This window comes from Ornithorhynchus anatinus, chromosome 7 (genome assembly GCF_004115215.2).
Source record: "Ornithorhynchus anatinus isolate Pmale09 chromosome 7, mOrnAna1.pri.v4, whole genome shotgun sequence".
Lineage (NCBI taxonomy): Eukaryota > Metazoa > Chordata > Mammalia > Monotremata > Ornithorhynchidae > Ornithorhynchus > Ornithorhynchus anatinus.
Window position 1 is genome coordinate 71,305,868 of NC_041734.1, and position 17,854 is coordinate 71,323,721.

General features: G+C 48.9%; 1 protein-coding gene across 1 annotated transcript; it reads left to right on the forward strand.

Moving 5' to 3' along the window:
- The first annotated feature begins 2,499 nt into the window (after window positions 1-2,499).
- GPR25 (G protein-coupled receptor 25) lies at window positions 2,500-17,228 on the forward strand. Its single transcript, XM_029069673.2, has 3 exons — window positions 2,500-2,542; window positions 4,464-4,549; window positions 15,910-17,228. The coding sequence occupies exons 1-3, from the start codon at window positions 2,500-2,502 to the stop codon at window positions 17,209-17,211; spliced, it is 1,431 nt and encodes a 476-aa protein (XP_028925506.1). The 3' UTR covers window positions 17,212-17,228.
- The last annotated feature ends 626 nt before the right edge of the window (window positions 17,229-17,854 follow it).

The window sequence follows — 17,854 nt, forward strand, 5'->3', positions numbered from 1 at the left end:
GGGAACTGAGGCACGATAAATGAAATGACTTACCCCAGGTCACGCAGAAGACGTGTTAGAGCCAGAATTAGAACCCACATCCTCTGACTCCCAGGCCCATGCTGTATCCACTCCCCCTTTAGACTGTGAGCTCATTTTGGGCAGGAATGTGTCTGTTTGTTGTTATACTGTACTCTCCCAAGCGCTTAGTACAGTGCTTTGCACAGAGTAAGCGCTCAATAAATACGATTGAATGAACGAATGAACTAGGCAGTCCTACTCCTGGTTGGGAAGCCAAGTACCTAAGTGTTTGAGTGATGGGGAAGTGTTGAAATGGCAGTAGGGGGAGAAATAGAGCAGAGAGATGAGAAATTCATCCAGAAAAGCCCCAGGAAGAGGTGAATTCAGAAGGGCTTTGAAGATGGGGAGAGCAATGGTCTGCCTGATGTGAAAGGGAGGGACTTCCAGGCAGGAGGGAGGGTGTGAACCAGAGGTCTTAGGCAAGACTAGAATGAGGAACAGTGAGTAGGTCGATTTGAGAGTTTCAAAGTGTGTGAGCTGGGGTGTAGTGGGAGAGGAGCGAGGAAAAGTAGGTAGAGAGAGCTGACGGTGCCTTACAGCCAGTGTTAGGGAGTTTTTCTTTAATAATAACGTTGGTATTTGTTAAGCATGTACTACGTGCAGACCACTGTTCTAAGCACTGGGGTAGATACAGGGGAATGAGGTTGTCCCACGTGAGGCTCACAGTCTTCATCCCCATTTTACAGATGAGGGAACTGAGGCACAGAGAAGTGAAGTGACTTGCCCACAGTCACACAGCTGACAAGTGGCAGACCTGGGATTCAAACCCATGACCTCTGACTCCCAAGCCTGGGCTCTTTCCACTGAGCCACAAGAGCAATGGACAAACTTTGGAAGGTTTGGTGGACTGTAAAGATTTGTTCAAAATGTGCCATCTTACTGGCCTGGAAGGCCCGCAATCCTTCCCCCAACCCCAGCTTTTACACATTCTTCAAAACTCTCTGAAGAAACACATTAACTCTCTTTGAGTTATTCATTCTGTGGTATTTATTCCACTGTATCTTTTGAGTGCTTGCTGTGTGCAGAGCACTGTACTAATGAATGATAAATTCTGCATTCATTCATATTAATGTCTGTCTCCCTCTCTAGACTCTAAGCTTGTTATGGGCAGGGAACGTGTAAATGCCAGAATTTCTTTTTAGCTCTGGAGAGGGGCCAAGACCATGTCAGAGACAGGCAGAGAGTTCCTTAGCTGTGGCGGGACGGCCGAGGACACACAGAATCGACTGCCTAGAACAGAAAACAATCGCTGAATACTGCTTCCCGGGAGGCCCGCTGACTGACGATGCACTGATGGACCAGGAAATGGAAAATGGAAATGGATTCTATTGATCGTGATTATGGTGTCTTGTTTTTGTCCGTCTCTCTCCCCCGATTAGACTGTAAGCCCGTCACTGGGCAGAGATCGTCTCTATCTGTTGCCGAATTGTCCATTCCAAGCGCTTAGTACAGTGCTCTGCACATAGTAAGCGCTCAATAAATACTATTGAATGAATGAATGAATGAAAACCAGTCTAGCAACGTACACGGGTAGGCGGTCTTTCAGTGTGGCTTCACCAGAGCTCCAGATCAAATTGAAAGTTGATACTGCAGTGGCTCTCAAGACCACCTCGCTTGCAAGCTTCCAGAATGTTGTCAACATCAGCAGCTTTGTTGCACTGATTTCGGCTGCAAGTCGCCAGGGTAACTGACTTCCCCGGAGACTTATTAGGGAGCAGAACATCATCCAGGGATCAAGCAACCAAAGACAGAAAGCACTTAACATTGGTACTGTCCTAAAAATAAAATATTTTCTTGGTCATTTGGGGGAAGTTTTCCTCTCTTTATCCTTTCCCTTTCTACTTCCTGATTCCCTCCCAATCAATCAATAGTACTCCTTGAGCACCTACTGTGTGCAGAGCACTGTCTTCAGACCTTGGAGAGTAGATTCACTGTAAGAAAGAGATACAGTTTCTGGCCTCAAGAAGTTTACAGTCTAATGAGAGAGCTGAGGGAGACACAGATTCTTTACAAAGAATGAAAATAGGGTGAAGAACAATGTTAACTGTTGATGACATTCAGGAGGGAAAGGAAATAGGTAAATAAGTAAAGACAAACTGAGGTATTTGTGACTTACATGATAACTCTTTAGCATAAGCAGCATGGTTTGGTGGAAGGAGCACAGGCCTGAGAGTCAGAGGATCTGGGTTCTAACTCCAGTTCCGCTAATTGCTTGCTGCATGACCTTGGGGAAGTCATTTAACTTCTCTGGGCATCAGTTTCTTCAGCTGTATAATGGGGATTAAATACCTATTCTCCCTTGTATTTAGACCACAAACCCCACGTAGGATGGGGACTGTGTCTCATCTGATTAAAATTAACCCCAGCGATTAGGACACATAGTAAGTGCTAAACAAATGTAATATAATAATAATAATGACATTTTACTAAGGGTAAAGGATGAACTTTGCTGCTAAGAACAGCTATGATTTGACTGAGGAAGGTGGAGTTTAACTGGGGAGTTGCCTCCTGGAGGAGGAGGGTTTTCAGAAGGCCTTTGAAGGGCTCCCCGAGCCTGAAAGATCCATCGGCAGAGGGACGGGCTGTGGGGCTGTACTCAGGGCAGAGTGATGTCTGGTTAAAAAAGCGAGCGGAGAAAAAAATGAATTAATGCAGGACTGCCACCTAGGACAGGAAGGAATTAATGAGCTGATTAAAAAGCTGTCTGCCTAGCTACCCCTCTAGACTGTAAGTTCGTCGTGGACAGGGAATGTGTCTATTGTTATATTGTGCTCTTCCAAGCTCTTAGCACAGTGCTCTGCAAAGAGTAAGCATTTAATGAGTGAATGAATGAATGGTGGTCTTCTAGACTGTAAGCTCTTTGTGGGCAGAGACCGTGTCAACCGACTTTGTTGTATTGTGCTCCCCCAAGAGCTCAGTACAGTGTGCTGCTCTCAGTAAGCATTTGACAAATACCACTGATTGACTGACTGGTTGTCGTCCGGCTCCACTGCTAAATCTTTCCCAGTGGCCATCTAGGCCCTCCCCTCTGAGGGTGACTGCCAGGGGACGGGGACTGCCGGGGTCTTCCTCTTCTGACCCCTGGCCGACTTTTCTCTCCATCTCCATTTCCCCTTTCGCGAATTGGTCTCCAAGAGTCCTCCCGTCCCTCCAGGGTAGGAGAAGACACGAGTCACTGCAGGAGCTGAGCACGAGGCCACAGGGCGGCGGATCGAGGGCCTGGAAAGTGCACCCACAGCCGCAGGAAGGAAACTCTGGGCTCACCCTGTTTACCCCCACTTTAACCAAATGTTCTTCCTCCAAATAAAGCACCACACCCTCTGGGGGAGAATTCTCTCGGGGCCTACCCACCCCCACCCCTACCCCTACCTGTCCTTTTAAGACCCGGCCCCACCACCACCACAGAGCTGCAGGACGCTCCGTCGGATGACGTTTCCATCTTTATTCCTCTACCCTCCCGGCCCCACGGCACTTACGTACATATCTGTCATTTATGTATTTATATTAAAGTCTGTCTCTCCCTCTAGACTGTAAGCTCGTTGTAGTCAGGGAATGTGTCTGTTTATTGCTATATCGTACCTTCTCGAGTGCTCAGTACAGTGCTCGGCACCCAGTAAGCTCTCCATAAAGGAATGAATGACTGAATCCTCAGTGGGATTTCTGTTTCCAAGGAGGAGAAAGCAGGAGTGTCAGGAGTCCCGGTGCCTGAGAACCAGGAGTCAGGGAGGAGTCAGGCAGAGGATGAAGAGGGTTTCCCTATCCTGTCTGGTTCATTCTGAGTTCCCCACTGGCCCATGGGGGATCTTATGGGCAGAGTTGGTCATTTATTTATATTCATTATTTAAATTAATGTCTCTCTCCCCCTCTAGACTCTAAGCTCATTGTGGGCAGGAAACTCTGTTATACTGTACTCTCCCAAGTGCTTGGTACAGTGATCTGCACACAGCAAGTGCTCAATAAATTCCATTGATTGACAGCTAGGATACAGATGGGGATAAGGAAGGCTCTGTGCAAGGCATCTCCTGCCTTTTTAATAATAATAGTAATCACAATAATAATTACAATAATTGTGGTATTTGGTAAGTGCTTACTACGTCTCAAGCCCTGTGCTAAGCTCCGGGATAGATAGAGGATAATCAGAGCAGACACAGTCCTTATCCCACATGGGGCTCACATCCTAAGGGAGCGGGAGAATGGTATTTGATCCTCATTTTACTGATGAAAAATGGAGGTTCAGAGAACCTCAGTTAATTAACTTTTATCCACCCTGTGCTTAGAACGGTGTTTGACGCATAGTAAGTGCTTAACAGGTACCATAAAATGAAGTGACTTGCCCACGGCCACACAGAGCAGAGCAGGCCTCCCGGCTCCCAGGCCTGTGCTCTTTCCGCATTCTCTTTTAGTCCCAGAGCTTCACCCCAAAGCGTTATTCAACTGCCCCTTCCTCCTGGAAGTTGCATCCATCAAATGTACAGTCAGTTCACCCCTAGTAAGTCTTTTCACTAGAAAACTTCACCTCCTTTCCCTTGGAGCACATCTGATCTTCGTTTTTTTATTCATTCATTCATTCATTCATTCAATAGTATTTATTGAGCGCTTACTAGGTGCAGAGCACAGTACGAAGCACTTGGAATGTACAATTTGGCAACAGATAGAGTCAGTCCCTGCCCAATGATGGGCTCACAGTCTAATTGGTGGAGACAGATGGACAAAAACAAGACAACATAATCATGATAAATAGAATCAAGGGGATGCATACCTCATGAACAAAATAAATAGGGTAATAAAAAATACATACAAATTTTTGCTGACCGGGTCCTTTTCTGGTTCTCTTCCTACCTCTCTGACTGCTCATTCTCTGTTTTCCTTGCTGGTCCCTCTTCCACCTTTCATCTCCCAACAGTGGGTGTCTTGGATCTGGATCCGAGCTTGCTCTCCTCCCTCTACCCTCTCTCTCCTGGGGTCTTGCTCTCATCCACTCAACTGGCTTCGGCTACCATCTCTAGAAAGATGACTCAAAAATCTAGTTCTCTAGCCGGGAGTCCTCCTCCAGGAGGCCATCCCTGTTGTATTTCTGTTCTCTCCAGGTTCTATCCCCTCCAACTACTCCTTCAGCTACTCTGCTCCAACTACATTTGGGGTGCTCACAAACACCTAGAGCACTTACATCCATATCTTTCATTCAATCAAAGCCAAATTGTACTTTCCAAGTGCTTAGTACCGTGCTCTGCACACAATAAGCACTCAATAAATATGATTGAATGAATGAATTTATTTATTTATTGTTTTTTTATGGTATTTGTTAAGCAAATGAATGAATCTGTGCAAGGCACTCTACTAAATCCTAGGATTGATACAAAATAATCAAGTTGGACAAAGTCCATTTCTCACGTGGGACTCACAGTCTTAATTCCCATTTTACAGATGAGGTAACAGGCACAGAGAAGTTAAATGGCTTTTCCAGAGTCACACAGCAGACAAGTGACGGAGCTGGGATTAGAACCTAGGTCCTCTGACTGCCAAGCCTGTGATCTTTCCACTAGGTCATGCTGTTTTTCTATTTATTGAACACTGTACTAAGCACTTGGGTGAGTACAACAAAATTGGTAGAAATGTTCCCTGTCTTCAAGGACCTTACAGACGAGAGAAATTGCTTCACATGTTCTATTATTGACGAACCAACTCATGTACACATTCCCTTTTCCTTCTTCCTTCTACCTGTAAATTATATTAGTGTCTGTCTTCCCCACTAGATTGTAAGCTCCTGAGGCCAGGGATCATGTCTACTAACTCCATTATAGTCGACCAAGCACTCAGTGCAATGCTCTGCACAGAAAAGATCTTTGATAAATAATTTTGATTGATTAATTGACTGACCTTTCCCTTGCAAGCCAATCTCATTCTCTTCTTGCTTCTGGGATATCTCCCCTTTGCTGGCCCACTGGTCCCTCAAATAGGGAGTTCCAGGCTGGAGAAAGGACATGAGCAAGAGGGCGAAGGAAGAGGTGGGGTGATAGGAAATTTGAGAAGTTCAGTTTTAGATATGTTGAACGTCAGGTGCCAGGGGATATCTGCATAAAGATGTCTTGGAAGCAAGAGCAAATGTGAAATTTCAGAGCCGGCGAGAGATCTAGGCTGGTGAGGTGGACTTGGGCGATCTCAAAACAGAGATGACTGAAGCCATGTGAATGGAAGAGCTCTCTGAGTGGGAAGGATAGAGGACCCAAGACTGATCCTCGAAGATTGTGAAAACCCATAAATAGGGGGCGAGAAGCAGAGGAAGAGTGAGTGGATGAGATTACCATTCATGTCCGAAAGACCATCGCTCTCCCCACCTTCAAAGCCTTATTCAAATCATAGTTCCCCCAAGAGGTCTTCCCCTACTAAACCCTCACTTCCCTACTCCCTCTTCCTTCTGTGTCATCCTTGCACTGGAATTTGTACCCTTAAAGCACTTGATATACACCCCACCCTCAGCACCACACTTATGTTCATATCCATAATTTATTTTAATGTCTGTTTCCCCTTCTAGAATGTAAGCTTCTTGCGGGCAGGGAACAGGTCTACCAGCTCTGTTTTTTTATACTATCCCAGGCGCCTAGCACACTGCTCTGCATTCAGGAAGTGCTCAATAAATACCACTGATTGATAAACTGAGTGACAAGAGGGTAGGAAGAGACCAAGAGAGAAGTGTGTCAGTCAAACCAAAGTGGAATAAAATTTCCTGGAGAATAATAATAATAATGTTGGTATTTGTTAAGTGCTTACTATGTGCCGACCACTCTTCTAAACGATGGGGTAGATACAAGATCATCAGGTTGTCCCACTTGAGGCTCACAGTCTTCATCCCCATTTTACAGATGAGGTACCTGAGGCACTGAGAAGTGCAGTGACTTGCCCAAAGTCACACAGCTGACAAGTGGCAGACATGGGATTAGAACCTATGACCTCTGACTCCTAAGCCCATGCTCTTTCCACTGAGCCATGCTGCTTCTCTAAAGCGAGTGGTCAACAGTACTGAAGGTGGCTGAGAGGTCAAGGGGGATGAAGAAGGCTCAGAGCCCATTTATTCAGTCATTCACTTCAAATCAATCAAATGCTTACCTTGTGCAGAGCACTGTACTAAGGGCATGGGAGAATACAATATAACAGAGCTCGTTCATTCATTCAATCATATTTATTGAGCACTCACTGCGTGCAGAACACTGTACGAAGCTCTTGGTAGAGTACATTATAAGAATAAACAGTCACATTCCCTGCCCAGGTTGAGTGTACAGCTTAGAGGGGGAGACAGACAGTACTCTGAATAAATAAATAAAGAAATTACAGAGTTAGTAGACACATTCCCTGTCCGCAGTGAGTTAACATTCTACAATCCATTTGGCTATAATCTTCATGACCTCGGAGAGTTCAGCCTCAGTGGGTTGAAGGCGACGAAAGCCAGTTGGTTGCGGGCCAAGAAGAGAGTTGAAGGAGAGGAAGTGAAGACAGACAGTAAATACAACCTGTTTAAGGAGTTTGGACAGGATCGGGAGATTAAGGACCTGGATTCTAATCCCGGCTCTGCCACTTGTCTGTTGTGTTACCTCAGGTAAATTCCTTAATTTCTCTGTGCCATAGTTTCCTCATGTTTAGATGGGGATTCAGTACCTGTTCTCCCTCCTACTTAGATTATAAACCCCCTTTAGGACAGGGACTGCATCCAACCTGATTGCCTTGTATCTACCTTGCATCTGGAGAAGCAGCTTGGCTTAGCGGAAAGAACCTGGGTTTGGGAGTCAGAGGTCATGGGTTCTAATCCCGGCTCTGCTGCTTGTCAGCTGTGTGACTTTGGGCAAGTTACTTCACTTCTCTGTGCCTCAGTTCCCTCATCTGCAAAATGGGGATTGAGTCTGTGAGCCCCACGTGAGACAAACCGATAACCTTGTATCTACCCCAGCGCTCAGAACAGTGCTTGACACAGAGTAAGCACTTAACAAATACCATCATCATTATTATTACCCCAGCATTTAGAACAGCGATTGACATGTAGTACGCACCTAATAAATATCACAATTATTATTATGTGAGGTAGACAGTAGACTCCTCTTGGAACAAACTACAATTTCCCTTCCAATTTCTTTCCTCCTTCCCCAGTAAAACCAATCCAGTAGTTCAGGGATGAGGTGTACATGTTGAGAGCATGGGGAAAGCAGGGGAGAAAGTGGAGGAGGGAGGGAGAGAAAGAAATAGAGGGAATAAGAGAGAGGGAGGGACAGAGAGAGGGGAAGGGAGAGGGAGAGACAGACACTCCTCTCTGGTTTAACCAACAACAGGTTCTAAAGTCAAAAGTTCTTCTTTTTTAATCTTCATCTGAGTTTAGTAACTGTGGCATTTGTTAAAGCACTTACTATGTGCAAAGCACTATTCTAAGCACTAAGATGCATACAAGCAAATCGGGATGGACACAGTCCCTGTCCCACAAGGGGCTCACAGTCTTAATTCCCATTTTATAGCTGAGGTAACAGGCACAGGGAAGTTAGGTAATAATAATAATAATAATAATGTTGGTATTTGTTAAGCGCTTACTATGTGCCAAGCACTGTTCTAAGCGCTGGGGTAGACATAGGGAAATCAGGCTGTCCCACGTGGGGCTCACAGTCTTAATCCCCATTTTACAGATGAGGGAACTGAGGCACAGAGAAGTTAAGTGACTTGCCCACAGTCACACAGCCGACAAGTGGCAGAGCTGGGATTCGAACTCATGAGCCCTGACTCCAAAGCCCGTGCTCTTTCCACTGAGCCACGCTGCTTCTCCAAGGTGACTTGCCCAAGGTCACACAGCAGGCAAGTGACAGAGGCGGAATTAGAACCCAGGTCCTTCTGACTCCCATGGTCTGTGCTTTATCCACTAAACCATCTTGAGTTTACACCTAATCTGTGTGAACAAACATCTAACAGGTGGCATATCACCTCCTCTTTCTTGTGGTATTTTGGGTTGGGTATGAACACACGACAGCTTGGTTTCTTGTCCACCCCTGACCAGGCTTCAAGGAGCAAAGACAGAAATTCAGGGTGGAGCAGAAACAGATCGCCTAGACCTCACAGGCGAAATACGGTGAACTGAGGGGCTAAATCACCTCCTCACAGGGGAATTCCAGCTCCCACTTTTGCAGTCAACTTTATGGCCTCTGGCCATTTCTCAGCCACCAAGAGCTGGTTCCCTCAGCCCCCGATTTTCTTACCCCTATCTCAGTCACGTGTACTTCCCATCCTCATCACACCTCCCCCCTCCTCCTTCTACTTTCATCCTCCCTGTCGGATCGGATAGGAGAGCTGGGGATCCTGGGGCTGGGAGTCGGTGAGGGCAGGATGGATCTCAGGGGTTGAAAATCCCTTAGCTGCAGGTTGCCAGGCAACTTGAGACCCCGTGGTCCGGGGTTTTGGGTCTCATGGAGAATGGGATCTTGAGCTTTGGGGCTCCCCCAGGATTGCAGAATGGAGAGCAACAGTTGGCCCGCTGGAATCTGTTACACCCGTAATCTCTTTCCTTGACCCTACCTCCCCATTTTCCCACTCTCTTTTCTCCCCAACCCCACCAACCACCCTTCCTCCTTGACCTGGTGATTTCCTCTTTACTCATCTTTGTCTTTTGGATTCACTCAGAAACCCTTAGTGGAGGGGAGGTTTATTCAGTCCAGGGCAGCGAGGAGAGGGGTAATCAGGATTCTTGAGTTCTATCCCCTTTCTGACTAGACCTGAGCCACAAGCAAATGATTCTCGGCCTCAGTTTCCCTACGGAGCAAAGGCTGAGTGGCCTCCAAGGTAGGGTGGCCACTGACTGCCCTTGGCGACACCCAACAAGGAAATACTTCCAGCATCACCTACTTTAAAGCCAGGCACACAGTGTACCTCAATGACCAGAAAAACACAGACTGTGGGACCTTTGAGTTTTTCTCCATGGGGACTCCTGGATCCTCATCTTGCTCCAGAATTTTTGTATTTCCCTCCCAGGTCAGCATGAAGCCTGACGCAGTGTCCGAGCCATAGAACTCAGAACCACCCATGAGCTGTGGTGAAAGGAGACTCATAGTCAAAAATTAAGAAATGCACAGAAAATTATCAAGTTCTGATTTGATACTGGACAGGAAACAGGGCTGCTGAAAATTGGGCTGTCCAGAGCAAAATCAGAGGACTGGCCACTCTACTCCCAGGACACGAGGAAGGTCTTGTCACCAATCTTAAAACTTCCCAAATATTCATAGAAATGCTAGGATTCATCCCAAGACAGCCAACTTTGTTGAAATGGAATGCTGAGAAGTCAGGAATCAGAAAGGTGCGGTCAGTGATTTGACCTGACAGAGAAATCAGAAGTGGTGAAGGGGTCAGGGCTGTCTGGGCAGGTCTGGTGGGTCCCCTGAACTGAGGTGGCTCTCTGCCCCATCCGGTCAGCGGGTCTCACCGGCAGTGAGGTTCTGATGCTTCCAAGGAACAGGACAGTCCCATCCCTTCTCCCCCAGCCCCGATGATGGCATGGACGCTCAGAAGACAAGGCCAACACACCCAGCCATCTACTCAGGACCCCAGCCTTAGGGAATTCACTGAACAGAAAGCTCTCCGTTCATAGAGTCGGATCCGTTTCAGGGTACTCCCACCCCCATCCTCAGCCGTGGCTTAATCCAAATGACCTGACACAAGTCTTGTTCCTGCTCTGGAAAAAATGGCTGACTCGGAGTGGGGAGTGGGAGATGTGGAGTGCAGTCAATCAAAGGGGAGAACTGCAAAAGGAGGGAGGGATGGAGGAAGTCGGCTTGCCAGGAAATAGAGATTTCCCAGAGGGGCCGGCAGAGTCTTGGAGGTGCTCCCAAAGGGAAGAGAAGCAGAACTCCTTGGGCCAACATGTCTACAGAGAAATTAGTGTTATGGAGGTTGATACTGGGACCTAGAAAGAAAAGGGATTCTGGACCCAGGGCATGGGGTTAGGTAAGAGTCACAGAGTGGGTTCCCTGGACAGAATGCATTTATCCTATATGGGTATGGGATGATTTCTTCCATTTAAAAAAAATGCCATTCAGGAGTTACTATTTTTTTTTAACTGGGGTGAAAACCAGCTTTACTTTTTTAAAACGTCATTATGGTTTACTCTGAAAAACGTTTTTCAGGCCAAGTTGAGGGAGGATACAGAAAGGTAAAGTGCATGATGGACAAAATAGTGACTACGGAACTCAGATCTGGAGCTCCCCCCTTCTGAGCCAAATAGCATTTGCCCCCTGACCTGGTCATCCTTATGACCTAGAGGCTAGGGTAGGATTGGGGTAAGGTCCCCAGAGAAACCTGAGCTGCAAATAGGAGGGATCACAGGCTTATTTGGGACATGGGAGAAGGACATGATGTTGTGTCTGGCTTGTAGGTTTTAGTCCCAGGTCTCACCACCAATACGCTCAGCCTCACTGGGTCACGGCATTTTTGTCTTCAAGGTGGGTATTTGTGCGGTCCCATGAGTCCCTCTCAGCAGCAAGGGGAAGGATTCGTAAGGGGAAAACTTAAATCTGTAAAGTGCTCTGAAGTCCTAAGAAATATGCCGGGTAGAAGCACTGACCCAATTGCGTCTTCCCCTTTCCCAACTCCTTTGGTGGGGAGAAACCAGGCTGCGGCAGAGCTGCGGCAGTGAGAGGAGGAAGGAGGAAGAACAGGAGAAGCAGGGAGAAAAGGAGGAGGAGGACGACGACAAGAAGGAGAAGGAGGAGTAGTGGAGGAGGAGAAAGAGGAGGAGGAGGAGGATTGAGTATATATCAAGCAATCAATGGTATTTATTGAATGCTTACTGTGGGCAGATCACTATATTGAGTGCTTGGGAGAGTACAATGTAACAGAGTCGGTAGACCCATTCCCTGCCCACAATGAGTTTATACTCTAGAGGGCATCCATCTTGCAGGGCCTTCATGCCCAAGTGAGTCTCTAGCCTGGCCTCTGTTCCTCTGCCCACTTCTTTGGGGCACTGTACCCAGTGGCTGCTTGACCGTGGAACTGTCATGTGACCCAGACTGGAATAAAGGGTTACAGTAATTCCTTGACTTTCCTGTTCTTCCCGAAGAGAGAATCACCCAGATCCATTAGAGGAATAACAAAAAAATCACCTCTGGGACCACCTTCTGAAATGTCACGGGAAAAGTGCCAAGAAAATGACTAAAGGTCAGTGTAATGAAAAGGGGCTCCACTTTTTTCTCTATCCAAAAGCAGCACCACATCAGACGATCGATAGACTTCTGCCATTTGCTAGATGACACAGGCATTCACAGACATTTCCTTCATTGTAAGCGGCTATTTTTGCCAAGTCATCTAGTTTTCTTTTTTGAAAATCTCTGTGAGTTTCAGAGTGGCTCCTCAAGAATGAAAATCAGATGAAAATTCAGAAGGCTTCTTTGGGGCTGCTAGGAGTTCCCCTTACTGTCAGTAGGGATTATGTCTACCTATGTTGTATGGTACTCTTCCGAGTGCTTACTCACTCTGCACACAGCCAGTGTGTTCAATAAATACCACTGATTGATTTCCCTCTTTCTCCCTTCCCCCACCCCCTGAAGCCTGGAACCCAAAATACAGGTGGCAAAAATCCTTGCACCAGCTCTACCAGAATTAGCTAGCCCTATACAATATTCAAATCTCGGTTTAGAGGTGAGAACTTGATTTCAGACATGAAGAGTGTCAGCACAACTGATTCTTAAAAAGTGGGGAGAAGGGAAATCCCCCAGAAATCTATTTGTGCTGCATTTAAAAATGACCAAATCTTCCGGCATTCAATAGCTGTTCTCCCTCCTACTTAGACTGTGAGTCCCATGTGGACCCGATGATCTTGTATCAATCTATCAATCAATCATTTTTATTGAGCACTTACTATGTGTAGAGCACTGTACTAAGCTCTTGGGAGAATACAATATAACGGAGGAGGCAGACCTGTTCCCTGCCCACCACAAGCTTACAATCTAGAGGGAGCTTACAATCGAGAGGTAACCATTGTATCTACCCCGGCACTTAGAACAGTGCTTGACACACATAGTAAGTGCTTAACAAATACCACAATCGTTATTTGCTATCATTATTATTACTATTTTATCGGTATTTGTTAAGCGCTTACTATGTGCCAGGCAGTATACTAAGCTCTGGGGTGGATACAAGGTTGGACACAGTCTACGTCCTACATGGGGCTCATAGTCTTGATCCCTATTTTAAGATAAGGTAACCGAGGCCCAGAGAAGTCAAGCGACCTGCCCAAGGTCATATAGAGTCGGGATTAGAACCCATCTCCTCTGACACCTAGGTTCATGCTCTTTTCACAAGTCCACACTGCTTTCCTGTCAAATGAAGCAGAGGGTAGTGACAAATCAAGGCACGTGCAAGGCATTAACATAAATTAGAATGGATTTGTAAAATTGATCTAAATTCATTTTGGCAGTCAAAGGGGAAAACATCAATGGAATTTAATTTGGGGTTTTGATGAGGGGGTTAACCCTAACTTTAAAGAAATTTATTCTGGAGGGGTAGAAATTGAATTGAGTCCAACAACTCACGTCTTAAAGGCCTTGGGAGTGCCCAAAGGATCAGCTGGGTCAAAACCCCCTGTAAGAGGCCTCAAAGCCGGCGGACTGCCTCTAGAGTACCAGTTGAGCCTGTCAGTCTGGCCTTTCATTCATACATTCAATCATATTTCTTCTGTGCAGAGCTCTGTATTAAGCCCTTGGAGAGTACAATTCAGCTATAAATAGAGGCAATCTCTACCCAACAACGGGCTCACAGTCTAGAAGGGGAGAGACAGACAACGAAACAAAACAGATACAAGTAAACAGGCATCAATAGCATCAATATGAATAAATAGAATAATAGATACATACACATCATTAATAAAATAAGTAGAACAATAAATATGTACATATATACACAAGTGCTGTGGGGCGGGGAGGGGGGTAGAGCAGAGGGAGAGTCGGGGCGATGGGGAGGGGAGGAGGAGCAGCAGAGGAGCAGGGGAAAAGAAGATCTTAGTCTGGGAAGGCCTCCTTTCATTCATTCATTCATTCATTCATTCATTCATTCATTCATTCATTCACTCATTCATCCAATCGCATTTATTGAGAGCTTACTGTGTGCAGAGCACTGTACTAAGTGCTTGGGAGAGTACAATAGAAAAATAAACAGACAAATTCCCTGCCCACAGTGTGCTTACAGTCTAGAGAGAGACAGGCATCTTCTTGCTCCAAGGGAACAGTTGCTAAGGGTTCATACAGTTTATACAGAGGCATCTTTCCAGAGTACGACCAGACGCTGCTGTGGAATGGGAGAGGCCCTCTGAGCTGGGCTTGGGCTCTAGACCCTTTAAGCCTAGGCTCTAGGTCCTCTGAGTTTTTTTCTTTTTTTGTATGGCATTTGTTAAGCGCTTACCATGTGCCACACTACAAGACTCATGTGGGACAGGGACTGTGTCCAACCTGATTAGCTTGTATCTACTCCAGTTCTTAGCACAGCCTCAAATTTCATTTTACAGATGAGGTAACTGAGGCACAGAAAAGTGAAGTGACTTGCCCAAGGTCACACAGCAGACAAGTGGCAGAGCCGGGATTACATCCCAGATCCTTCTCTCTCCCAGGCCCGTGCTCGACCCACTAGGCAAAACCGCTTCTCTGTGTTGGGCCTAATAATTATCACGATAATTGGTGGTATTTGTTAGGAGCTTTCTAAATGCCAAACACTGTACTAAGTGCTGGGGTAGATATAAAGTAATCAGGTCTGCGCTCTAGGACCTCTGAGCTGGAATTAATGATTATACCTGTGGTATTTGTTAATGATGTTGGTATTTGTTAAGCGCTTACTATGTGCAGAACACTGTTCTAAGCGCTGGGGTAGATACAGGGTCATCAGGTTGTCCCAGGTGAGGCTCGCAGTCTCATCCCCATTTTACAGGTGAGGTCACTGAGGCACAGAGAAGGGAAGTGACTTGCCCACAGTCACACAGTTGACAAGTGGCAGAGTTGGGATTTGAACCCATGACCTCTGACTCCCAAGCCTGGGCTCTTTCCACTGGGCCATGCACTTACTCTGCATCAAACTCTAGCACTAGGCCCTCTGAGCTGGACCCAGGCTCCTGGGGGCTGCAGAGCCCAGTCAGAGGCCCTACTGCCTGGCCCCAGTTCCCTCTTTCAGCTGCAGTTTTGCCATTAGCAGAGTCTGGAGCCCTGGGGTGTTGAGAGCCCTCTGGCTAAGAACCAGCCCCCTGCAGCCTCGGGTCTCCTTTGTTAATACTAATACTACTAACTACTTTGTTAATAATATAATAATGGTGCTGGTTAAAGTGCTTACTATATGCCAAGCACTGTTCTAAGCACTGGGGTAAGATAGAAGTTAATCCGGTTGAACACAGCCCCGGGCCCACATGAGACTCACGCTCTTCATCCCCATTTGACAGATGAGGTAACTGAGGCCCGGGGAAATTAAGCGACTTGCTCCAGTCACACAGGAGATAAGTGGCAAAGCTGGGATTAGAACCCAGGTCCTTCTGACTCCCAGACTACGGTCTATCCTCTAGGTTATGCTCTTCCCCTTCCCCCTCTGCTCTGAGATCTGAAACTTCTCCACAGCTGAGCAGACACTCAGCTTCGGCCTTTTCTCCCCGATTATCTGGCAGCAGAGAGCCAACTGACGGGAGGGGTGAAGCCACCTCCTTCTCAACCCCTTCCTCCTCCACCCCCGCCCCACCACCACCTCCAACCCCTCCCCTCCCCACCCAGAAGGCCGAGGAGACTGAGAAAGGTGCCGGGGCACCCTCCTGGGAGGAAAAAAACACATCATTTTGCTACTGCCCATGTGATCTGCCAAAAACCTCAGCTCAGCCTCCCGCCCGCCAGACGGCCGTCCGCCCACCCACCCCGGGGCCTCCTGCACCTCCCTCTGCCCCGGGAACCAGTAGCAACAGCAGTGGCAGCGGCGAGGGCGGTGGTGACGGCAGCAGCAGCAGCATCAGCGGGCAGCGGTGCCAGCACCACCTCGGCCCCTGGTCCCGCAGCTGCTGCCCTCTCCATGACCAGCCAGACCTGGGGCCCGAGCTCCCCTGGCGGGCTCGGGCCCTACAGCGGGTGGGGGGACTACGAGGAGGTGGGGGGTACGGTGATGCCCTGGTGCCCCACGCCAGAGCTGCCCTACGGCTACGCTTACATCCCGGCCCTCTACCTGGCCGCCTTTGTCGTGGGCCTGGTGGGCAACGGCTTCGTGGTGGCACTCATGGTGGGCCAGCCGGGCCCCCGGCGGCTGGTGGACACGTTCGTGCTGCACCTGGCCGTGGCGGACCTGGTGTTCGTGTGCACCTTGCCCCTTTGGGCGGCGGCCGCGGGCCTGGGAAACCACTGGCCCTTCGGCGAGGGGCTCTGCAAGCTGAGCAGCTTCGCCATGGCGGTCAACCGCTGCTCCAGTGCCCTGCTGCTGGCCGGGATGAGCTTGGACCGCTATCTGGTCGTGGTCAAGATGCTGGAGGTGCGGCCCCTGCGGACGCCGGGCTGCGTGGTCAGCGCATGCGGGGTCATCTGGGCCATCTCCCTGCTGGCTGGCATCCCTTCTCTGGTCTTCCGGAAGCTGCAGCCGGCCGCCCGGGCCTCGGGCAGCTTGTGCGGGGAGGAGGCCTCGGACGCCTTTCAGAGCCTCAGCCTGGCCCTGCTGGTCTTCACCTTTGCCCTCCCGTTGGCCGTCATCCTCTTCTGCTACTGCCTCATTTCCCGGAGGCTGCGGCAGCACCACGGCTTGGGCCGGCACCGGAAAAACTCCCTCAGGATCATCTTCGCCGTGGTGGGCACCTTCGTGGGGTCCTGGCTGCCCTTGAGCCTCCTGAGGGCCTTCTACCACCTCAGCCGCCTTGGGGTCTTGGAACTGCCCTGCCCGCTGCTCCTGGCCCTGCGATGGGGTCTCACGCTGTCCGCCTGCCTGGCCTTCATCAACAGCTGCGCCAACCCCATCATCTACCTGTCCCTGGACCGCTCGTTCCGGGTGCGGGCACTGCGTGGGGCTTGTGGGAAGGCCTCCCGCTTGGTGCGTCGAGCCAGCTCCGTCTCGTCTTCCCGGGACAGCCGGGACAGCGGCTCCCTCTTCCAGGCCAGAGGCCGGACCAGGGCCGGGTCCGCACCCGGCGGCCCAGGCTAGGGGCCTGCGGACCCTTAGCCCCAGGACCCTGCGAGGCAGTGTGAGTTGGGAGTCCCCGGAGGGTGGGGGCCCGAGGGGTGGCCGGTCCAAAGGGCAGAGTCATCAGAAATAACGACAGCAACAGAGGTGTTCGTTAAGGGTGCTTACTAAGTCCCGAGTGCTGTGATGAGCCCTAGGATAGACTCAATACAGTCAGACTGGATGCAGATCCTGCCCCTCACAAGGGTCACAAGGGGGAGGGAGAACAGGAAGTGCTTACTATGAGCCAAGTGCTGTGCTAGGAAGAAGCCCTTCGGCGGTTCCCTCGGACACCCTGGCCAGATGAGAGGAGGGGCCGGGGCGGGCAGGTTGGGCGAGGGGCGGTGGACCCCCGCCATCCACTTAAGATTGGGCTCAGGCTCCCTGATGGTCCCCAGCCTCTGGCAGCCCTCCATCCTGTGCTCTCTGGGTCTGAGCCTCTTTGCCCACTCCACCGCCTGACAATGTCCCCTCGTCTGTGGAAGCAGAGCCAGCCAGAACCGGTCAGATAACTGGTACCCAGCTCCGGACAAAGTATTCCCCAGCCTGAGGTCCTCCCCAGCACTCCCTTAGCCTAGTACAGCCAAGTCAAGATGTATAGCCTCCCCGGTGGGCTGATCTGAGG